Source organism: Eumetopias jubatus, unplaced genomic scaffold, assembly GCF_037043125.1.
Source record: "Eumetopias jubatus isolate StellerSeaLion01/CBP00866 unplaced genomic scaffold, mEumJub1_p1.0 scaffold_30, whole genome shotgun sequence".
Classification (NCBI taxonomy): Eukaryota; Metazoa; Chordata; class Mammalia; order Carnivora; family Otariidae; genus Eumetopias; species Eumetopias jubatus.
Genome location: NW_028274836.1, coordinates 1,489,986 through 1,514,476, shown reverse-complemented (window position 1 = coordinate 1,514,476; position 24,491 = coordinate 1,489,986). Strand labels below are relative to the sequence as shown.

Below are 24,491 nucleotides of genomic sequence, written 5' to 3'. Positions count from 1 at the left end.
CATAACGGCCTTTTATCCGGTTGAGGAAATTCATTTCTATTCCTCATCTGTTGAATTTTGTATCATGAGAGGATGTTGGATTATATCAAATGCTTTTTCTGCTCCAATTAAGATGCCCACATTGTTTTATTCCTTCATTCTCTTAACGTGATGTGTTATTATTGGTTGATTTTCCTACACTGAAGCATCCTTGCATTCTTGGAATAAATCCCCATTGGTCATGGTCAATAATCCCTTTAACATGCTGGAGGATTTGGTTTGCAAGCATTTTGTTGAGGATTTCTGCATCAATATTTACAAGGGACATTGTTCTGTAGTTCTCTTTCCCTTTAGTGTCTTTGTCTGACTTTGATATCAGGGCAACACTGGCCTCAGAGAATGAGTTAGCAAATGTTTCCTGCTCTTCTGCATTTTGTAAGAGCTTGAGGAGCATCGAAGTTGATTCTTCTTTAATTGTTTGGTAGGATCCACCAGTGAAGCTTTGCTTTCTTGGGAGGTTTTAAATTACTGGTTCAATCTCATTACTTGTTATAGGTCTGTTCAGATGTTCTATTTCTTCTTAAGTCAGTTCTGGTATTTGTGTGTGTCTAGGAATGTATCCATTTCATCTCGGTCAATGTTTCATTTGGAAGGATAGTCTTGCCAAATGTAGAATTCTTAGTTGACAGTGTTTTCCTTCAGTACCTGATATATATCACCACTGCCTTCTGACTCTGGTTTCTGATGAGAAATTGTGTGTTAGTCTCATGCAGAACCCTTTGTACCTGACACGATGCCTCTTGCTGTTTTAAAGATTCTCTTTGGCTCTGTCTTTTGATGGTTAATTAAAATATGTCTCAGTGTGGATCTCTCTATATTTATACAACTTGAAGTTTATTGAGCTGCCTGGAAATATTAATTCAAGTCCTTTATCAAATTTGAAACTTTTGGGCCATTATTTCTTCAAATATTCTTCCTGCCTATTTCTCTCTATCCTCTCCTGCAATGTGGTGTTTGTTGCTACATTTGATGGTGTCCCACAGGTCTGTTCATTTTTCTTCATTCTTTTTTCTTTCTGCTCCTCAGACTGCATAATTGCAGTTTCACTATCTTCAGGGTCACTGATTCTTTCTTCCGCTGCTCAGCTGTGCTGTTGAAAACCTCTAACAAATATTCTGTTTCAGGTACCATACTTGTCAGCACCACAATTTCTATTTGGTTGCTTTTTGTCATTTCTATTTCTTCACTGATATTCTGTCTTTGTTGAGACTTTGTTCTCTTGGTTTCTTTTATCCCTTTGAGCATATTTAGGACAGTTGATTCAGAGTCTTTGCCTGGTACATCCAATATTTGTGCTTCCTTGGGATACTTTCTGGTAATGTCCATTTTCTGTGAATGGCTTGTACTTCCTTGTGTCTTTGCATGCCTTGTAATTTTTTGTTGGAATCTATGCCTTTTGATCATTATGAGATGGTCACTCAGGAAATCAAATTCTTTCCCCTCCTAAGTCTGGTGTGCTTGCTGTGGTTGTAGTTGCTTGTTTGTTTAATGGCTTGTCTTTAGCTTGTGGTCAGCTAGTGGTTTGGCAAAAATTTCCTTAATGTCTTGGAGGGGAAAAAAAAGAAAAGAAAACCAAGCAAAGAAAGAAGACTTCTCTGGTCTTTGCAGATTTTATGTGTTGTGCAGGCTGTCAACATTAGCTTGTCTGCTCACAGCCCTGCCTTAGCCTTTGCTTCCTGCCTGCACTGAGCCTGAAGATCAGCTGTGGATAGAAGTCCACAATCTCTCCTGAGCATGCTCTCTGCCCTTGGTGTGCACATGGCTTTAACTCTCCTGGTACACACAGCAGCTTTTCAAACCCTTCATTCCCCAAAGCAACTGTCCCCAAACTTTTTCCCCCAGATGGTTACTATGTCTATTGTTGGCCCCAACTATAATTTTTTGCCCCACACGGCAGCACTTGTTCATTTGATTTTCAGTGTTTTCCAGGATTATCCTCTGCTTAGCCACTGTTCTACCCTGAGAGAGCTCTGAGGTAGGCATGTTTTTCAGGTCAAAACACACAAATTCTTGAGGAGCAGCCTCCACTCTGCTCCTTATGGAACCATCCACCCACATGGGAACAATTCACATTACCACATCAAGACTTCACTGTGCCAGGCAGGGTGGTGCTGTGACCAAATAAAAATGCCTCAAAGCTCTTCTAACTTGTCAGAGACACCTTTTCCTTGATTCAGCATTTGCTTGGTTGCTGAAAACCTTGACTCCCTTCCAGGGCTCTGATAGCTTTGGCTCTGACAGTTTCTGCCCCATTCTTTCCATGTTTCTGTGGAGGGATGGGCCCTTGGAGCTCCTCACTCTGCCAGTTTGCTGGTGCCACTCCATACCACCTTTCCCAAACTGGCCTTAGAGGACAGACAGTGCCACGTTCTGTTAGTGGAGGCAGTTACAAAGGCCTACTTGGGTTCTAGGGTAGGGGACCCAGGCCACACCCTTCAGTGGCATATCGAGGTCCCCAAGGGAGACAAGCATGAAGGATGGAACATGCACTGGTGCAGCTACCTCTGGAATGCAGAGGAAGGAAGGACAAGAGATGTCTGGGAGGAAGATACACTGGGCCCTGGGACCGCTGGTGTGCATGGAGGAGAAGACAGCTGAGGAGGGGTCCCGAGAGTGCAACCAAGCATTGCATGGAGCGTTGGTGGTGCCAGATTGCATTTGTTCAAGGGCCTGAGGCTCCCCTACTTCAGCCCCACAGGCCATGTAGGGAAGGGAGGGGGAGCACACCATGTGACCTTGACTGGTGAGTCAGTTGGCTTCCTGGGGTGTCAGCGTCCCTGTCTATAAAATGGGAGATTAATTGCCACTCAGCTGACTTCACAGAGCTGCTGGTAGGGCTAATTACATGGTAGTCCCCACAGGGACAGCTACTGCCAAGTGTGGGAGGAGTTAGGGTCACAGGTTGCTGTGGTACATCAGCCGTGTGAGGGCCTGTGTGTGTGTGCGTGTATTTGTAAGTGTGTGTGGTGTGGTGTGGTGTGCATGCATGTTGTGTGCATTTGTGTGGTGGGTGAGTGTACACGTATGGTATATGCATATGTGTGCATGAGTGTGTGTGTGCATGTGTATGGTATGCATCTGTGAGCACACATGTGTGTGAACGAATGTACACATTCATGTGCATGCAGGTGTGTGCAGATGTGTGCGCACATGTGAACACACCCGTGTGGCATGGTTGCTACCCACACAGGTCCTCCGCTGTACCAGTGGTGTTGTGGCCTGAGGAGGTATATTCAGCTGGCCCCTAGTCACCCCTGAATGCTTCCTACTCCCCCCGGGTGAGAAGAAATGTCAGGGATTTCAGGAAGGAGATGGGAGCCTGACCTACCTGAAGAAGCTGCTAACTGGGTGGTGGAGGAAGGCAATGTCAGGCAGGGTCAGACCCCACCTGGAAGCCAGGAAAGGAAGCATGGGCTTACTTCTGGGCTCTATTCTACCCCATGGTCCACATGTCGGTTCTCTGCCTGTTCTGCAGGACAGTTGGAAATCAGGAAGTGTGAATCCTCCAGCTTTGTTCTGCTTTTTCAAGACTGTCTTCACTATCCAGGACCCCTTGGCATTCTGTATGGATTTTGGGATCAGCTTGTCAGTTTCTGCAAAAACAAAAGCTCACATTTTTAAGGAGTGTGTTGAATCTGCAGATCACCTTGGGGAATATTGCCATCTTGATATTAAGCCACCCAATCCATGAACATGGGATGTCTTTCCATGAATTTAGGCTTTCTTCAGTTTCTTTCAATGACACGGGCACTTTTCAGCATACAAACCTTGCGCTTCATTTGCTAAATCAGTTCCAAAGTATTTCACTCTTCCTGATGCTTTTGTAAGTGGAATTGTTTCCTTAATCTCACTTTTGGATTGTTCATTGCTGGTGCATAGAAAAGCATGATTGGTTTCTAATATCGAGCTCATGCTCTGTAATGTTGCTGAAGGTTTATCAGTTCTGAGAGATGTTTTGTGCGTTCCGTAGGATTTTCATATCATTGGCTAACAGGAACAGTTTTCCTTCTTCCCTCAAATCTGGATACCCTTTCTTTTTCTTGCTCCTTGCCCTGGCTGGAGCCTCTGGGACAATGTTGGGTGGCAGTGAGCAGAATGAGCACCCCTGACTTCCTCCTAATCTCAAAAGTGGCTTTCAGTCTTTTACCACTGGGTATACAGTTCTTAAGTTTTAAAGATCCAGGTGTGAGGATCTTCATTCATATCAATCGACCGGTGACATGAGAGAATTTTGATATAATGTGGCTCTCAATTCTTTGAGTTTTTTTCTGAGTGATATGTGACAAAAATCGCATAATGATCTATTAGCAAAAAGTTTTTAAAATCTGTCAGCTTGTGGCCCAGCTGGGTCCTCCTTTCACTCTGTGGAAAACAAGTTGGATGATGGCCTGATTTGCCCGGAGCTCCACGGCCCAATTGTTACCAGCATGGCCCGGAAGCCTGCAAGTCCCCTCCTGGGACAAGTGGGAGATGGTGGTTGTAGGGTGCAGGCAGAGAGGAAGGGAGGGTGCCTTGGAACCACCCATGCTGTCCGAGGATCCTGGCCTATTTCCATGCACCCCGCTGGGACACACAGACCTGCCCTGGAGTCCCCTGGGGTCAGCCATCATTCCCACTGGGATGCGGCATCACCCCGCCCCCCCCGCCGGCCGCAAGCTCCATCCTTGCCCCATATGTTCATATATTGGGCTGCATCATCTCAGAGCCAAACCCACAACTCTCCAGTTATGCTCAGACATGCCTGCAAGCTCCTCAGTCGGGGTAGCCTCCGAGGGCCCTTGGCCTCTTCACCCACTCTCTGCCACTCTGCCCTTCTGCATTACCACCCCCCCTCCCCGGGCCCTCTCCCGGGGTCTTATCCACTCCCCACCTGCTTTAGACATCGCTGCTGCGCACAGACTTCCCTGCCCATCCAGAGCGACCTGTCTCTGCACCCTGTCCTCAACTGCTCCCCACAGTCTGAAACTGGCTCCATCCCCGCAATCCCCATTCTCTCCAGCTCCATCTCAGCTTTCAGCCCTCTGCCCAGGCCCCCAGAGCTGCCCCACGTTTCCTGACTCCGTCCCCACCACCAGTCTCCCGGGACAAGCACCAGGCCCTGCAGCGTACCCTCAGGTCTGCTGGGGTACCCTGTCACACACAGCAGGTGTTCATGCAGCACAAATGGAAGGCAGCTGCTAGGGGGGTGCCAAGGAGTGCTTGGCACAGAGCTGGTGCTTCAGAAGGAGGTGCTGAGCGGATGGGAGGTGGGCTTCCCAGGGGAGGTGGCACCTGAGCTGGATCTCAAAAGTTTTTCTCTCTCTCTTTAAAATGTATTTACAGTGCTTTCTGGGGGCTGTGCTAAGTGTTTTCACACAGCAGGAACTTGAGTCCTAACCCCATCCAACCAACTGCTGCTAGGGTTGCAAGTGAGGACGCCGAGGAGCGGTGCAGGGGTCGGGCCGGGACTCCTGTGTGGGGGTCTGTGGGGAGCTGGGAATACTTGGCAGGGCTCTGGGAGGAGAGCGGAGCTCTCTGCTGGGACAGCAGGCCCTCCTGTGCCCAGGGGGTGGGCACCCAAGGAGCAGACAAGCCTCTGGCTTCTGGGCTGTGGTCCTAGAGAGCTCCCACCCTCCCCTGCACCCCCTTGTTCCTTGAAAGCCCGTGTCCTGGCCCCTCTCCTGCAAAATGTCCACTTACACCAATGTCCATGTCCCCTCCCAGGACCCCCCATGTCCACTCCCCTCCCCCAAGTCCAACTCCCCACATCCACCCCCCATGACCCCCAGGTCGCCCCCCCCATGTCCACACTCCTTTCTCTGCCCTCCACTCCCTCTGCCCCCTCTTGTCTGTTCCCTCTCCCCCGACCCTTCTCCCATTTCTGCTGGATGAAAATGGCCTCAGCCCCCAGGCCCTCACCGCTTGGCTTTAATGGAAGGAGAAAGGCCCCTCTCCCCCTTGCCTGCTGCAGGGCTGAGAAATGGCAGAATTCATTGTGGCCAAAGAGCTGAATGGCCCTCGAGGAAGGAGCCGCCAGGTACCCCAGAGAGAAGCCAGCTCTGGGAGGCCATTGTGGAGGCCCCAGCCTGCCCGCCTGGCCGCGCCTGTGGTAATCAATCTGATTGGATTAGGGTCAGGGCAACCCTAATCGTGTCAGAGGTCACCCAGGCTTTGTGGCAGGGTCCACGGGGCGCCTGGCCACCCCTGCTGAGGCGGCCTCTTGAACAGAGCTTAATGCCGCCCAGCCAGCTGAGGAGAGGGGCCCAGCCCTGTGTGGACGTGTGCGAGCGTGTGCATGTGTGTGTGAGCACGTGTGTGGGGGGCTGGCTGCCTAGCCTGGGGCTGGGGGCTGGGTCGTGCAGCCGGACCTCTGGAAGCCGCCGGAGCAGAGCGTGGGGTTGGGCGCTAGAAGTGAGCCCAGGATGGGAAGAACTGCCCTTTGCCCTTGCTCCAGAAGGCAGCAGACCCCGTGTAACTTGCGTTGTGGGGCGGAAAGCATTTGAAGAATTTTGAGTGCGTGGCAGCTATCTGTCCCTCCAGGCAGGCCCCCAGGCACCTGAAGGGCCTGCTTTCCCCGAGAGCTGGCCAACACCTCCTCTTGACCGCCAGGGAGGTGAGGGAGGGGGTGGGGAAGACACAGGGCAGGCAAGACTGGTCCCAGGGCTCAGTGCCCCAGCAGACAGGCCCACTGAGGCCCACTGCCAGTCTGGAGGAGGTCCGGCGAGGACGTGCCCCCGAGGGAGCTCAGTGGCCACCGTGGCACAGGTCCAGGCCAGCGGGCTTTTGGGGAGCACGTAACTGCAGGAAGAGGGGAACGGGACCCTTGGTGCCTGTCCCCCCAGCACCCCAGCCTGCATTGTCCACTCACTCAGAGTGGCTACCCTGGGGTCTCAGGGCCAGGGGGACGCTGGGCCTGCCCCTCTGCATCAGGGAGCAGGAGTCCCCAGCAGTATCCGGGGAGGGGGCTTCACTGCCCATGCGGAGAGATCGGCTGGCCCTCACCTGGGGGTCTACACCTGGACCTCACCCACTAGGCAGCTGAGATGGGGGCTTAAGGACGATACCACGTCAGTCCTGGTCCATACTGCAGGACTCCGTGAGCCTCTGGGGAGGGGTCCACAGGTGTCAATCACGTTTTCAGCAAGGGTGTGCGCTCCCCCAGATGGTGACCTTCCTTCGCAGCCCCCTGCCGCTGTCCTTGGTCAGTCTCCTTGAGGCCCTGCGCTGGGGAGGAGGTGGTGGGCACATCTCCCCCCGGGCAACTCCCAGAGGAGCCCCTCCCCGCGGTCGAGCTCCAGGGGGTGGTCTGTCGGCCGCCCTGCGTGTCTGGGGCCAGCTCACAGGCTCGGGGCTGGGGCAGGCCGGCCAGGACGGCCCAAGCCTCAAGCCGCAGGGCTCAGGAGGGGCCGGGGAGGAGACGCAGGCCCTGGGGGGAAGCGGCGTCCCGAATCCAGGTTGCGACCCCTGACCCCCATCGGAAAGTGTTTCGGTTCGCGGTGGCTGGGGGGCTCGGCCGGTCTCCACGGCCTCCCCTGTATATCATTAACTCTGCCCAGCGGGGGGGTGTAGAGGGGCCAGGAGAGACCCCGGCGACACCCCGCCGCGCCCGGCTCGGAACACAATGTCCCCACGACGAGGACAAGATTAAGCACAAGGGAAAGTGAAATGCTGGGGGCGATTCACACGCCCTCGGGAGAGCTGCGCTGCGGCGTGTGAATAGCGCGCCCCTCTCGCGCCGACGGCCCCTGGGCCGCGCATACCTCCCGGTTGCTATGACGGGCTTGCTATGGCCTAATCGCCGACGAGGGGGAAATTCATATAAAATATCGCGGGCCATTGTGGGCCTAACGCGGCGTGACAGTGCCTCACAAAGCCAGATTCATTAGCCCCAGCAGGTAATCAGGACGCCGGCCGCGCCGCCGGCCGGGCGGTGTCAGGGGCCGCGGCCGCAGTGGGGCGCGGGCCGCATTCCGCTCTCAGGTGGCTCCTCCTTTGTGCGGGACGCGGCCGGGGGTTAACGAATGCCGCCGCCTCGGCCCCTCCCGGACGCTGCCCGCTGCAGGACCGAGGAAGGTGGGCATCGGCGGAGGGGCCGAACCAGCTGGCCCAGGGCTCTGGCCGTCCTCCTGGCGGTCTGGCCGCTGCGTCTTGGGGCCTCGGTGGGTGGAGGAGGAGCCAACTTACCGCATGTTCTTACTGGCCAGAGGGAGGGAGGTGGGAGCATCTGCTGGCCTCTGCACCTGCCCAGGTGGTGCAGGACCTGCTCGTCTGTGTCCCCCACCCTCCGCCCCTCACCAGCCAGGCGGGCAGTGCCCTGGGAGGCCCCAGAGGGCGATGCCACCTTGTCGTCTGGGTCTGGGGTATGCTGGGGGTGCCAGACGCTGAGAGCTGGTAACGATGCTCCAGGAGCAGTGGCTGGGAGCAGAGAGAAGCCTGGGGGCTTGGCACCTCCAGGAGCCCAGGCTCCGGGAAGGCCCATCCAGCCGTGAGCACTGCAGCTGCCGAAAGGAGCATGCCGTCTGCTCAGAGCGCCAGGAGGACTCCGCGAGGGTCCAGGCTGACAGGGCTGGCCTGTAGGATGGGGGATGCACCCCCGCACACCTGGTGGAAGGGAAGCCGCATCAGGGCATGCTCAGCGAGCCTCCTTGCAAGGTGCTGGGGTGGTGGGGCAGCTGGGCTGAGACTGAGAACCCCTGCCCTGGCCAGGGCACTGTGGTTGCAGGCAATGCCACGGGGGGCTCCATGAGGCAGGAGAGCATGCCCTCCACCCCCTGCACTCCCTTCTGCAGACCTGTGGACTGCACCAACCTCAGTGCCATGGAGGTCTTGCCCCAAGGTCAGCACTGCCCAGAGGTGAGACAGAGCCTGGGGTCGCAGGGCGCCTCAGCTGAGGGAGAGCCCTTCCTCTGCCACTGGTCAGCCAAGAAAAGGTTCTGATAGGCAGGACCTGCAACTCTCAGGGGAGCTCACCCCCTACCCTGCCCTGGGCCTAAGTCTCTGCCTCCCACTTGCCGACTGGAGACAGGCCCCTAAGTCCCACACGCTGGTGACCAGGGGCCAGCCGTTGTGTAGAGGCCAGACAGAAGGTCTGCAGCCCATTGCAGGAAGGAGGGGATGTCAGAGATCCCCCGAGATAGCCCCCCATGTCCCTCTGATGTGGAGATTTCAGAGCCCCCCATATTAGCCTCTCTGTGTCCTCCTGATGGGGAGAGGAAACTGAGCCCCCATATTAGCTCCTCGGAGTACCTCTGAAGGAAGTGGTGTCAGGGCCCCCCATATTAATCCCCTGATGTCCCTCTGATGGGGGATTTATCAGAGCCCTCCATGCTACCACCCCCATACATCCATCTTAAGGACGTGGTATCGGAGACTCCCTTCCCCCTCCCCATGCTCCCTACTCTCTCCTGCCCAGGTACCATTTGGGGGCTTCCTTCCACAGGCCTGCTGGGTCTGGCCACCATCTGGAGGAGGGGTGGTGGGTCTGTGAGTCATGGTGCCCTGGGCTATAATAGAGCCTGGGGGTTTAGCCCAGGGTTGCATCAGAATCACCTGGGGACCCTTTAAAGAAATAGGTGTCCCTCCAAGAACCATGGCCCCGGGGCCCAATGTGTGTATGTCGTGATACGCTGCCTGGGGAGGCTGTTGCTGGGGCAGCCCCTAGCCCTCCTCCCTGCAGGGCGTCCAGAGGGGTCCACCCAGGCGGGCAGAATGTCCCAGGAACTCCATTTCATTGATCAGGGGTCACATCTGAACCACAGCCCCCTTCCGGGAACCTCTGCTGCCAGAGATCACATGTGTTTCTCAGAAAGGCCCCTCCAGCACCCCCTTAGTCTCATCCCAGGAGCATATGTCCCTCTCCTTCTCATCAGTGTGCGCCCCCACAGTCTTCCCCCAGGAGAGGACAGGTGGGCCCAGCTAGCTCAAGGATGCAGCCACCAAAAATACCTGGTGGAGTCTCTGGACCCCTTGTTGGGGGTGCAGGAGCCTCTCCCCGGGTCCTGTCTGGGCTCAGCATTCGCTGCTGTGGGTGAGTAGTGGGTCAGCCACTGACCTGCCCTGAGCATGCTGGGGCTGAGGGGGCCTGCAGGACCCATGGCAGTTGTAGGCAGAGAGGAGTGGCCCCCTTCCTGTCTGGGCCAGTTCTCTCAACAGTGATACAAGGATCTGCCAGACCCAAGGCAGGATGCCCTGTTGGTCCCTGCTGAAACGGCCTCCTGGGTGACCTCTCTGCAGGAAGGTTAGCTCCAGAACAGAGACTGCAGCCTCCTTGTCCGCTAAGAACACAGTCAGTGCTCAATTAACCGTTGCCAGTTGCCAACTTCATGGTGAAATATGAAAGATGAACTTTCTTCAGCACAAAGTACCCTAGAAACATAACCTTTTTGTGTGTTAAAAGGCTTTTTCCGGAAATTATGATGGTTATTTTTTATATGTCTTATTCTCCCACAAAAGAAGTAAAAGTAACACTTGGCGATCCTAATTCGGTCCTCAAATGATCTCTGGTACTTGACAAGCCTGTGAAATTCGAATCTGGAAAGAAGAATTTGTTAAGAGCCCTCTAATTTTAAAGTTCTGAAACCCAAGGGGGCAAAGCTACTGCCGAAGCCCATCTCATGGGTGACAGATAAGGTTCCACTAGCCTGGCTCTGATGGAACACTGTGGGGCTGCTCTCCCTGCCCTATGCCAGACACCCAGCTCTCACCACACAGGACTCCCTCAGCTGCCCCAGACTTTACTCATCCATCCATCTACCACCCATCCACCCATCCATAAATCCATCCACCCATCCATCCATCCACCCATCCATCCATCCATCCGTCCACCCATCCATCCATCCACACATCCATCCGTCTACCCATCCATCCATCCACCCACCCATCCATCCGTCCATCCGTCCACCCATCCATCCATCCACCCATCCATCCGTCTACCCATCCATCCATCCACCCACCCATCCATCCGTCCATCCGTCCACCCATCCATCCATCCACCCATCCATCCGTCCACCCATCCATCCATCCACCCATCCATCCATCCATCCGTCCACCCATCCATCCATCCACCCATCCATCCGTCTACCCATCCATCCATCCACCCACCCATCCATCCGTCCATCCGTCCACCCATCCATCCATCCACCCATCCATCCGTCCACCCATCCATCCATCCACCCATCCATCCATCCATCCGTCCACCCATCCATCCATCCACCCATCCATCCATCCATCCGTCCACCCATCCATCCGTCCACCCATCCATCCGTCCACCCATCCATCCATCCACCCATCCATCCATCCATCCGTCCACCCATCCATCCATCCACCCATCCATCCGTCCACCCATCCATCCATCCACCCATCCATCCATCCATCCGTCCACCCATCCATCCATCCACCCATCCATCCGTCCACCCATCCACAGAGCCATCCATCTACCCACCCACCCAATCAGCCAGTCAGCCACTCACCCACCCATTCATCTACCCATCCATCCATCCCAATCCTGCCCCAGAGTTCAACTTGCCAAGCCTCACTGTGTGTCACTATTTCCCCTATTCCGTCTCTCATGAACTGTAAGGTAGGTGACTTAGCACAGCTCAAAGCCAAGAACCTGATCCACAACAGCAGAGCCTCTCACTAAAGGCAGGATTCCCCTAGTTCACCCTCCTCCTCTCCAGTGCAGGGATTCTTTCCACTGGAGAGTGGGTCATCCGGCTTCTCCTTAATTAACAATTGGATGGGTGGTTCATGCAACTTTTGAAAACCTGGATTGTTAGAAATTTCACCAGATAGAGCAGCAATCCATTTTCTGGCAGATTTCTTACCTTGGTTCTTGAGAATGGACACCTTACATTTTACCCACTTCATAGTCCTAGTTCTGAGCCTAGGGTGTAGCTCTTCATAGACTCTCAGATCCTGGATGGATGGATAGATGGACCCTGAGTGGATAAAAGGGTGGTTGGTGGATGGATGCATGGGTAGACGGATAAATGGATGGTGGACAGACAAATGGATGGTGGATGGATGAATAGATGGGTAGGTGGGGACATGGATGCATAGATGGGTAAATAGATCTGGATGGATAAATGGTTGGTGGATGGACAGACAGAAGGATAAATGGAAAGATGGTAGATGAATGGAAGGGGGGATAGATCACTGATACTTTGCAAGAACTCAACAAATAATTGCTCATGAAACAACGTCAAGTTTCTAGCAAAGATGACCTTCCCCAGGGAGGATGCTTAACTCACAGAACAACTTTGTCGCTACATTCCCTCTCTTCTTCCTTTTTCCCACCCCGACCTCAATTCTGAAATGGTGACACTCATTTTCCGTATGTCTTACCCTCTCACGGAAAAGTGACAACACCTGGCGGTCCTAGTTCTGTCCTCAAATGATCTCTGGTAGTTGACAGGCCTGTGACATCCAAGTCTGGAAACAAGATCAGTCCAGTTCTGGAGTGCTGAGGCCCAGGGAGGCAAAGCCCACCTCACAGGTGTGAAGAAGCACCCAGGGGCCAGCAGGGCAGGCCTGAGCAGCTCCAAAGGCTCGGGCCAACTCTATCCCAGGGGCCCGTGTGCCCTCTTCCTCTCTTGACCTGCCGGAGCCCATTGCCGGTGACGGTGACAGAGGTGTTTCCAATCTCGTTCCAAAAATGTGATTCCCTTCCCACGGTGGGATGGCTCGCCTCCCGCGCCCTAGCTGCCTCTGTTGTGTAAACAGAAGCAGAAACCTCTGACAAAGCTGCCGTGGGCGGCTAAGAACTTTGCTGTGACCGGGGCAGCTGCCAGGGCTCCAGACCCTGGTCCGGGTGCTTACTGTGCCCTCCTCACCCACGGCCTCAGGGGAGCCCTGTCCCACCTCCTGCAAAGCCTGAGGCTGCCCCAGCCAGTCAGACCGTGACCTTCCTGTTTCAAACCCCTGTGGAAATCTGGTAAAAGCAATGGGTTCTCTATCCAAACACACACACACACACACACACACCCCACAAGTTTTCCGGCATGCCCTTGATTCCTGCTCACGGTGAAACCTGCCCAGAGACCCCTGGATCAGAAGCCCCACTAATGTGGGGTGTCACCTGGACACACTGCAGGTCTTCCTTCTGCACGGCCTCAGCATGTATTTTCGTGTTTTCTTTAGAAAGAATTGTAGACATACAGAAGCATCGCAGGAATGGTGCCCAGAGTCCATATCCCCTCCCAGACCCCCCCCCAGGGCTGACAACCCACAAATCCAGCTGCATCCATCAGAACAAAGATCCATCAGTGTTACCTTAACTCCAGACTTTACCCAGATTTCACCTGCTTTTCTGCCTGTCCAGGATCCCATCCTAGGTCCGCCTGGCCCTTGCCCTCCGTGCCCTCAAGAATAGTTGGAGCTTGGGCAGGCCTTTTGGGTTTGTCTGATGTTTCCTGATTCTTTGGTGAGAAGGCCTCCATGGGTGTCCCCCGCCTGCCCCCTGGGGTGCCCCCAGCCCTGACCGCTCGGGCAACGTGGGGCGGGACAGGTGTCTGCAACTGCGTGGAGGCCGCGTCTTCCATTTTAAGCAGGCTGTCTTTGCCAGAGCAAACCACCTCACGCTTTTCTGGCCATGGGTCTCGTGTCCTCTCCTCAGAGGCGTCTTTTCCTTTGGAGCAAGTTGAAGGCAGGCTACAAAGGCGTCCTCAGCCTTCGGGACTTCATGTGTGATGAGCCCTTTCCTCGCGGGGCAGAAAGGGAGATTGAGGCCCTCAGGGTGGAAGGCCTGGGCAGGGTCACACAGCCAGCTGGTGCCAGACCAGGGCAGGACTGAGTTCTTCCTCCAAGTTCAAGGGGGAGCCCCCCTCCCCGCCCCGAGCACGTCCTTCCCCTGGAGTGTGTCTGGTGGCCTGGCCTGTCTGCCTGAGCCTGATAAGCAGCCAAGCCCTTGTTCGGGGAAGAGACAAGGCCCTAGGCTCACCGGCTCTCCCCTTATCTCAATCTCCTCCAAAATGAATGGTTCTGGCCCTCTGGGCCGGGGTTGGGCACTCAGGGCCTGGAGAAGGGCCACCAGGGGCCTCGGCCCACTGGAAGCAGCCAGAGGGTGCAGCGGGGAAAGGCCCCGGGTGTGTGCACTGGGTTCCTGGAGTGCCCAGGACATACAGGCAGTCCCCCGTACAGCGTGCAGGGGAGGCTGCAGGCCGGGGCTCTGGCGGGGCAAGCAAGCAAGGAGCCAAGCCCACCCTCAGAGAAGAACATTCTCTCGGGAAGACAAAGTAAAGGCGTGGCTCTGCTGGAGGGTGGACAGAAGAAGAGCAAGTGGTCCATGTTCGGGTCACACTGGTATTTATTCACGGAGGCCTTTGACCCCTCGGAAGGCAGCTCCATGCCTGCCTGATGGGTCGTGTTACAGAAGCAAAGCGAGGCAAGGGCGTCCAGCATCTGGGGGAGCGGCTGACTGGCTGGCCTTTGGGAAAGGGGACAGTGAAGGTTGCTGAGTGGGGAGGGATGGAGAACCAGCCCCCGGGCTCAGATCCTGCTGGGCCTCCCTGTCCCAGCCCAGGGCCCCTGGAAATGAAAGATGAACACGACATAGTCCCTGCCTCAGGAAGCTTCCAGGCTGGGGAGGGGATGAATCAGGAGTGGATTCAGGAGTGGTCAGGAGTGGCCAGGCACTGACCACACCCAGACAGTGTGGCCTGGACCCTGGCCTGAAGAGCAGACAGGGGAAATGGCAGGTGCACATGCCAGGGGAACAGCAGAAATCGCTCTAGGGGAGGACGGGGCTGAGTGTGGCTGGAGGCCAGGGAGCAGCTCCAAAGCTGGGAGGGCAGCAGGTGGGGCAGGCCTGTGTGCAGGTCAAGCAAGGACATAACCCCAAGAACTCAGACGGGACCAGGCAGGGCTAGGTGGGCATGAGACAAAGGGCTGTGCCTTCAGCCTGTGTGTGCATGTATCTGTGCGTGTGTTTGTGTGTGCGCAAATGCACACGTGTTCATGCATGTTTGCATGTGTGCACATGTCTGTACGTGTGTTTGTGTGTGTGCGCACAAGTGTATTCTTTGTGTGTGCATGTGTGTTTGCATATGTGCGCATCTGCACATGTGTTTGTGTACACATTCCGTGCATGTGTGCATGTGTGTTTCTGTGTGCACGTTTGTGTGTGCATTTTTGTGTGCATGCATGTTTGTGTGTGCACGTGTGTGCATGTGTTTGCATATGTGCACGCCTGAGTGTGTGCATGTGTGCATATGTTTGTGTGTGCGTGCATGTTTGTGTGTGCACATGTGTGCATGTGTGTGCATGTGTTTGTGTGCATGTGTGTGCGTGCGTGTTTGTGTGTGCACATACATGCATGTGTGTTTGTGAGTATGTGTGTGTGCACAGACGTGTGACACACACGTGGATGGGGGGAGGCTGGAGGCTGGGCGTGTGGGTTCCCTCCAGGAGCCTCTGATGGTGCAGGTGACAGATGCTGAGGGCTGGACTCACGGGAAGGCCAGGGAGGTCGGGGAGAGGCACGAGATGGTCAATGTGCGTTTTTCAGTGACAGGTGTGTCGGGTGTTGAGTGAGTCTGAGTGTGTGCATGCTGCTGGCTGGAACCTGTCTCGCCATTCGCTTGCCTCTGCCTGCCTGGGCTTTGGGGCGTGCAAGCTTGGGGAAGCGTCAGGAGCAGCCCACAGCCTCTGCCTGTCGCCTCTGCTCGCCCCCCAGGATGAAGCCCACCTGCTCATCACCCTCCCAAGACAAAAGCCCCCTGGGCACTGATGTGGGTGGGAAGGCAGCCGCACCCCATGATGGGAGCCATTGGGAGCCCCGGCACCGTGCAGGCCTGCTGCCCAGGAGGACCATGGGGACACGCAGGGCACCCACCCCACGCCTGGCATGGGAGGCCTGGTCGGGCCCATCATCACGTCTCTCCTGCTCCCTTCTCCCTTCTGCCAGCCCAGCAAAGGTGGGCTGCCGGGACCACCTCGCAACCGCAGCAGACACCAAGCCTAGGTTCAGCCCCAGGCCCACCGAGCTCCAAAGCCCATGGTTTTCACCTCGGTTTTTAAATCCCTGTTAATCAGCCCATTAGCTCCAGGAGGCCATCATGCTCCCTCCTGCAGAACCTGGCAAAGAGCAGGTGCTCCATACGCACTTGTGGAGGAATGAGGGAGTTCCACCTGCTCACACAGAGTAGCCCCCTGCCCTTGCCGTCCACTGCAGGGGATCACTGATGCGAACCCTCGCCGCAGGGCTGCACAGACCCAGGAGGCACGGTGCCCTCATGTAGTCTGAGGAAGCCTGGCTGGGGATCGAGCCTCTGCAAAGCCCCCACACAACCTGTGCTTCTGGGCCTCCCTCAACGCCTCCCACATGCCTCTGTCCACTCCTGGTCAGCCTCACCAGCTCCTTCCCAAGCTCCAGCCCTCCTCCTCTGCCCTTCTGCAAAACCACTTCCCCAGACTCAGTTCCCCCCCCCCCCCCGCCTTTGGAGGCCTGGGCAGCCTCCGAACCAGCCCCCGGGGTCAGCAGCAACCTGAATGCTGGAGGCCCTCAGAGTCTCCAGGCCCGAGAGCAGGGTTCATCACAGGGCAAAGTGTGCACTGGTCTTGAGCAGGACCCAGAAGGGGTGACCCTTCCTGGAGTTGGGGGGGGAGGGGAAAGTGTGCAGGCAGAATGAGAGGCACAGGTGGACGGTGTGTGGGCCAGGAGCTGCCACCCAAACAGGCCATTAGGCTGCCAGAAGCTTTCGGCGCAGACATCTGGGTAGGGGGGTCTCTACCCTGGGCTGTTGGGGCCCAAGAAGGAGGTTTTGTTTTCTATCTGCCTTTTCTTGGCAGATGATTTGAGATTCACCCATGTCATTTATTCTGTTACTGCTAGACAGAATTCCATTTTCCTTTTTCCGTGAGCTGTAGCTGACATATAATATTTAGTTTCAGGTGTACGACATGCTGAATCGATATATGTACGCATTGCAAAATGATCACCACAGTCAGTCTGGTTAATACCCATCACAGCACATGGCTACGGTTGTTTTTCCTGTGAAGACCCATTCTCTTAGCAACCTTTCAAACACAGAGAACAGATTTGTTAGCAGCATCACCTCCCCAGGACTGACTTATTTCAGGCCGCAGATTTTTATCCGTTGACCTGTTCGTGGACGTTTGGGAGCCTCCAGACTGGGGCTGTTACAGATAAAGTAGCCGTGACATTTGCTTCCTGGTCCGTGCGAGCACCTGAGTTTCCTCCCGGGCACATACCTAGCTGAATGGCCTGGTCACATGGTAGGTGTCTGGTTTTAAGAAGCTGTCAAACCACTTTGCAAGGGGCAGCACCAATTTCCTTGCCCCCAGCAGCGCTTGGGGTTCCGATTCTGCCCATCCTGGCCAGCACTGGCTAGGAGCTGACCCTCGGATTGCAGGGGTCCCTGCGGCTCCTCATGGGGAGTGACGTCCAGAGCCGCTCCTTGGGCTGGTTGGCCCTCCAAGTATTTTCTCCTGATACTCGCCCTCCTCCTTCGGTCTTCTGCGTGGGGGGCACCCCTCTCCTCCACAGCCCTGCCTGGCCACTTCGGGGACTGAGTCCGGGACCCACACCCACCCCCAGGGGTGCAGGCCCAGCCCAGCCAGGGGCCGCGATGCACCGGGCCAGGCTCCACCACCCCAGCCCCTGCCAGGTCCTGCCAACCCAGTTGCCTCTCTCCACAGCCACCCGGGAGTCCGCCTTTGTGCACGCCATTGCCTCTGCCGGCGTGGCCTTCGCCGTGACACGCTCGTGTGCCGAGGGCTCCGCGGCTATCTGTGGCTGCAGCAGCCGCCACCAGGGCTCCCCGGGCGAGGGCTGGAAGTGGGGTGGCTGCAGTGAGGACATCGAGTTTGGCGGCATGGTGTCTCGAGAGTTTGCAGATGCGCGGGAGAACCGGCCAGACGCCCGCTCCGCGATGAACCGCCACAACAATGAGGCCGGTCGCCAGGTATGTCAGTGGCTCTTGGCTGGCCCTGGGGGTGCGTGCAGTGGGGAGTGTCCTCGGGGTGCACGGCCCTGCGTGTTCTCAGGTGCACAGGGAGCTGTCCACCCAGGCCCCGTGCATCCTGAGGGTGCAGTGGGGGGCCATCTCACCGCGGCCCTGTGGGGTCTGGGGGGTGCACCCTCTGACCACATTCCTGAGCGTCCTGGGCAAATAGGAGCTTTCTGAACAGGATGTGAGCCCTGGTTCCCTGAAGGGTGTGGCTTGGCAGAAGTACCATGGGAGGGCTGTCTCTGGTGGCCAGGCCGGGCATGTGCTCACCTACTGCCCAGGGCTGTCTGAAACAGCCCAGCCCAGTGGCTGCACAAGGGTCGAGGGCATCCCCACAGGGTGGCAGGATGGCAGAAAGGCCTGCCTTGTAGGAGGGCCTGCATGTCCAGGGAGGAGGACAGTGAGGCCCCTACAGCACAGCGTGGGACATTCTGTGATAAGGAAAAGCACACACAAGGTGATGTGGGCACCTCGGAGAAGCCACACCCTCGGCTGGCATCTCAAAAAAAAGCCTTTTGCCAGCAGCAGTGCTGAAAGGAGTGCATGCAAAGTAACACGGTTATCTGGGTGGAGGGAAGCCGGGAGCCTTGGAGCAGCCCAAAGCGTACGACAGCCGGTGAGGTCAGCCGGTAGAATAGCATAGGGAGGGCAGAGGAAGAAGGGACACGGGGCCCACGCCGGAAGGACTGGGTCTGAAGGTCGTGGGGAGCCAATGGAGCACAGACCACTCGTGGGACCCAGAGAGCTCCCGTAGATCCGGCAGCACAGAGGTGGTGCTGGCCTTGGAGCCAGGGGATGGCAGGGGGCTGAGGTGTTGGGCGGCCAATGACAGAAGACAAGGTAACTGACTCATCTTCTTGCCCAAGACAAGTACAAACGCAGGACGAAATGTGAGAAGTGTCCTGTAACACGTTAGGAAAAAAACATAGGAGAACATTTCTGTGACCCTGGAGTAGGCAAAGGTTTCCTAAACAGGACCAAAAAGCACTTACAATGAAAGAAATACATAGCCGTAATGTGGACTGCATTAAAGTAAATAACTTCTGTTCATAAAAAGACACCGATAAAGAGTATAAGGAGGCCGAACAGGAGACTCTGCACGGCTGGAAGAGAACGCGATGGGAGTTTCTGGGGAGCTGGTGTTCAGTGGCTGGCAATTTGTGACATTGTGGCTGGCAATTTGTGACATTTTGTCAGGTTTTGCATTTATAACATATATACTATTTGTATGTATATTATGCTCCCATAAAGTTATTTTAAGTGTAAAAGAAGTAACCTCCTCTGGTGAGGAGTTAGCCGCTCAAGGGCCAGGAGAAGGCAGAGTCCTGAGCCCAGTACCCAAGGCAGCTTTTGTCCTGATCTGGACAGAGTGCATACACTGAGCTGCACTTCCGGCGGTCTCTCAGAGCTGAGGGGCCCACCAAGGGTGCTGTCTCTAGAAAACCGCTCCTCAGTTTAGGCTGGGACCCTGAGGAGTAAAGGAAAACCAGAAGTAGACCAGCCCTTGCTCACATGTGCAGGCTCGAAAAATCTCAAGATCTGAGAACAGATTATGGTGATCCCAAATTGCTGGTTTTCCCACACACCTGGAAAAAGCAGGCAAATCCTCTTTGGAGGATGATCACCTTATTCAAGGTCAAAAAATGTTTCTACAAATAATTTTTCAAACACAGCATCCAGCACATAATCAAAAGATAACCTGTCACATGAGCTGGTGACACAATGAGTGATCATCGGCAAAAACCACAGAAACAAGTCCGCAGGGACTCCAGATACTGGAATTATGAGACACATATTGTGAAAAAAGAAATATGCTTACTTAGGTTTACAAAGCCAAAACGCGAGTCTGAATGAATGTCTCGGCGGGGAACTGGAAACTATAAAAATATAGAATATACTTGGGAAAGAATCACATAGCCGCTATAGAACTGAAGGGTCTATGAGGAATGCCAAAACATAAGCATCCCTCTGTACTCCCCGGAACCCCACTAAAATGACAGTGAATGAATGTTACAACACATAAATACACGAACACTCCTGACCATATGGAAACCAGGAGCTAACAGTGGCAGCAAAAGTTTTCAGACTACGAAGTAGATCCATGAATACTTGGGTCTTAGGGGAAAGTAGAATCTTAAACCAGTAGAGGAGAACTCTGAGAACCAGCCCAGGATTTACTAGTATTGGGTGTCTTGAAAAGTAGAGATAAATAATGGGGCTAAAAATGGGAAGATGGGTTGATAATCTACTTTGTTGTTTTTTTTTTTTTAAGATTTTATTTATTTATTTGACAGAGAGAGAGAGAGATAGCAAGAGCAGGAACACAAGCAGGGGGAGTGGGAGAGGGAGAAGCAGGCTTCCCGCTGAGCAGGGAGCCCGATGCGGGGCCCGATCCCAGGACCCTGGGATCATGACCCGAGCCAAAGGCAGATGCTTAATGACTAAGCCACCCAGGTGCCCCCATAATCTACTTTAAAAGCAGTTTATAACCCACCAGGTCTTCTGTCCAACCCCTTCCATCCAGGCAAAGCCCCACCCCCACCCCTTTACCATGGCAGAAGTCAGGAGATGTGTTCTCCAGGAAGGGCAAAGCACAGTGTGTCTGGACTGAGGGACACAGTGTGTCAAGGACAGTCTGGGTGAAGGTGAGGCTTCCCAAGTGAAAGGAGTCTCCATCTACACATGCCTTTCTCTTCCTAGTCTCTGTATCCCACAGTGAATCTTGATGAGCCTCTAGGCAGGAGAATGGAAGATTCTCCCCTGGGGATTGGATCAACCCAAGAAGAGACTCAAACATACTGACTGGGGTTCCCCCATGAAATAATGGAGCCAGGTCACTGTATAGCGAGGGCCCATGCCGGTAAGCCCCCGCCAAGCACATGAGCTTCCAGCACGATGTGTAGTGTCCTCCTTTTAAATATGAGCAGACAGCCAAGGGATCACAGGTCATCTGAGGAAGGCCTCTCACAACCGCAAAGGTGAAGACCAAAACAAACAAAAACAAAACTGGTGGGAGAGAGACATTGTAAAGAGAGATGAAAACTTCAAAAACTACCGCTATTCCAGGCACCTGGCTGGCTCAGTTGGTAGAGTGCGTGACTGAGGGTCATGAGTTTGAGCCCCACATTGGGTGTAGAGATTACTTAAAAAATTTTTTAAATGATTGAAAACAGTTAAAGGAAAAAAAAAATCTGCCACTATCCCCAGAGAGATAAAGTACTCTTTCCATAAAAGGGGAATAGGATGTTAAATTAAAAGAACATTCAGAGAGGGGGAAAAAGCTGCTAGATACTAAAAGTAGAATAGCAGAAACCAAACTCCCAGCACAAAGGTTGGCAGATACTTGAGACACCCTTCTACAAAGTAGAAGAAAAAAGACAAAGAGATGGAAAATAGGAAAAGAATGGAGAACATGGAGGGTCTGTCCAAGAGAGACAATGATGAACTTGAAGAAGAGGAATCGCAAAGAAGGCAGGAGGGTTCCCAGGACTGAGGATCACAAGTTTCAGACCAAACAGACCCAGAAAGTGACTCTAGCACATGAGAGAGGAGACCCATATCAAGACCTATCACCATGAAATTCACAGCCTACGACACAGAGGAGCCCTCCACGCAGTGGGTTTCATGCAAAGGATCAGGAATCACAAGGGCATCAGAGTTCCCAAGAAGAACAATGGGAGCTGGAATAAAAATGGAGAGGTGCTATCAGAGTTCTGAAAGGAAATAAGATTCTAAGCCAAGCATTTTATACCCAGCTAAACCATCTTGTCCACTTTCTAAGTAGAGAAGGTATGATTTCGGGCAGGCACATTTCACGAAATCTACCAGACACCCTCTGAAAAAGATATCTCCAAGAAGCTGAAATCTTAGAATACGAGGTGTGTTTGAACATCTCACATAGGATATTTAGACAATTCAGGGAAAGTTTGAGTCTGAATCTGTAATAAGTACACTAAAAATAGCAACAACAAAGTTTTATAGGAAAGGAAAAGGAACCATATCCTATCACAGGGCTCGGCTGGGTATGACATTTAACATAGTTCCAATACGGCCAGTGCTGAATATTGATCTGACCAGATTATGCTTCAGTTTTTAGGGTGGAGGGCGCTGGGCAGGTGTGTATTGCAGTGGTGGGGTGATGATAAAAAGCTGATTTCCCACCCTCCGTGGTGAGAGGGGAGACATTGCTGGAGCCCCCAACACTCAAGAAGCAGTAAGACAAACATTCTGTTAGAGATTGAAGAGGCACAGGTGTTGCCTTGGCTGGTCAGGAAGGTGCTGTGTGGGTGTGGGAGTGAGTCTCAGGAACTCTCGGACTCTAAAGTATATGCAGATATAACTCTGATAAAAGTAAACCTAAAGACACTGAAGAGGTCTCTCCTCTGGGAAAGAGAAGAACATGGAGATTAACTGGGGGGAGGGATGCAGTCATTACTGATACCCCGGGAAAGGGCGAGTGTGAGAGGGAAGTGTAGAAGACGCAGCATCCGGACACAGAGCCCACCTCACACTGACCAATAGGGGTGTAATGGGACTCGCGTCGGTAGCTGAAAATGTTCTTGTAGCCACATTTAAAAAGGAAACAGGTGACATTGGTTTTACCATTAAGTGTTATTAAGGTAGATATGTCACCCAACATGTTATCATTGCAATAATGGTCACCATCAATACTAAACTAGTGAAGGAGATAGTTTACACCCTCTTCTTGCATGAAGTCTGGGGACTCTGTGAGAGCCAGCATTCAGCACAGTGCACTTTGGACCAGCCACATCTCCAGGGCTCGTGGTGGTAGGTGTCCACCATAGACAGTCGGATTGAGTCACACGCCCCTTCGCCCCCAACCCCATCCCTTCCCTCAAAGAGGGAAGGGAAAAAACCCATTCCTCAGCCAGGCCCTGTGGCTGTTGGCCTTCAGGACCCCAAAGTCCCCCAAAGTCCCCCAGCCTTGTCCCCCCACACTCCCTCCCTCCTCTTGGAATTCCGTTACAGCCCCATAAACCCAGATTCCTGGGCCCTAAAGGTGCTCTGCTCAAGCCACCCCCATTACGTGCGCTCAGGTCAGCCCCCAGACTTGCCGCCACGTACATGTCCTCTGGGCTGCGTCTTAGGCTCTCCAGGTCAGCATCATGTCCTCTCTCCCGCATGCCCCGACCAGACCGTCAGTTACTGTTACTGTGCCTTCCTTCCCTCACTCAGTCATAAAGGCTGTAGAAATTGACCCAGCCTGGAGAGAGGTGAGGCTCCCAGCCCTGCTCTCCAGGGATCTTGGGTCTGCCAGGGCGCGGACCTGCACAGGCACCTGCCCCGCACCGAAGAGGCGGCGCCGGGAACCCGGAGAAGGGCCTCTATGGAGGAGACAGGTTGCGTTGGGCTTGCCAGGAGCTCATGGGGCGGGGGGCCGCAGGCAAGGAGCACGCCCCGGGGTGGGGGGGGAAGACGGACCCCCGCGCAGACGAACCGAACCGGGGAGGGGGGTGCTTAGGGCCCGCCCTGACGCCCCTCGGCGCGCTCCTGCAGGCCATCGCCAGCCACATGCATCTCAAGTGCAAGTGCCACGGGCTGTCGGGCAGCTGCGAGGTGAAGACGTGCTGGTGGTCGCAGCCCGACTTCCGCGCCATCGGTGACTTGCTCAAGGACAAGTACGACAGCGCCTCGGAGATGGTGGTGGAGAAGCACCGCGAGTCGCGCGGCTGGGTGGAGACCCTGCGGCCGCGCTACACCTACTTCAAGGTGCCCACGGAGCGCGACCTGGTGTACTACGAGGCCTCGCCCAATTTCTGCGAGCCCAACGCCGAGACCGGCTCGTTCGGCACCCGCGACCGCACGTGCAACGTGAGTTCGCACGGCATCGACGGCTGCGACCTGCTGTGCTGTGGCCGCGGCCACAACGCGCGCACCGAGCGGCGCCGCGAGAAGTGCCACTGCGTCTTCCACTGGTGCTGCTACGTGAGCTGTCAAGAGTGCGCGCGCGTCTACGACGTGCACACCTGCAAGTAGCGCCAGCGGCCGCGGGCCGGGCCGGGGCTCCTCCCTGGACGGGGGCGGGGCGGGGGCTCCTCCCAGGACGGGGGCGGGGCGGGGGCTCCTCCCAGGACGGGGGCGGGGCGGGGGCTCCTCCCAGGTCGGGGCCGGGGCTCCTCCCAGGACGGGGGCGGGGCCCCTCCCAGGACGGGGCCGGGGCTTCTCCCTGGACGGGGGCGGGGCCCCTCCCTGGACGGGGACGGGGCCCCTCCCAGGACGGGGGCGGGGCCCCTCCCTGGACGGGGGCGGGGCCGGGGCTCCTCCCTGGACGGGGGCGGGGCTCCTCTCTGGACGGGGGGCGGGGCTCCTCCCAGGACGGGGCCGGGGCTCCTCCCAGGATGGGGGCGGGGCTCCTCCCAGGACGGGGCCGGGGCTCCTCCCAGGACGGGGGCGGGGCTCCTCCCTGGACGGGGGCGGGGCTCCTCTCTGGACGGGGGGCGGGGCTCCTCCCGGCAGGGGCGGGGCTACTCCCGGCAGGGGCGG

At 55.3% G+C, this 24,491-nt stretch overlaps 1 protein-coding gene across 1 annotated transcript in view; it reads left to right on the top strand.

The window, feature by feature from the left end:
- Nucleotides 1-23,984, top strand: part of WNT3A (Wnt family member 3A) — a 41,747-nt gene extending 17,763 nt beyond the window's left edge. The window contains exons 3-4 of the mRNA XM_028095931.1: nucleotides 17,677-17,942; nucleotides 23,505-23,984. Coding sequence (XP_027951732.1) covers nucleotides 17,677-17,942; nucleotides 23,505-23,984 — 746 coding nt within the window. The remainder of the gene's footprint in view (nucleotides 1-17,676; nucleotides 17,943-23,504) is intronic.
- The last annotated feature ends 507 nt before the right edge of the window (nucleotides 23,985-24,491 follow it).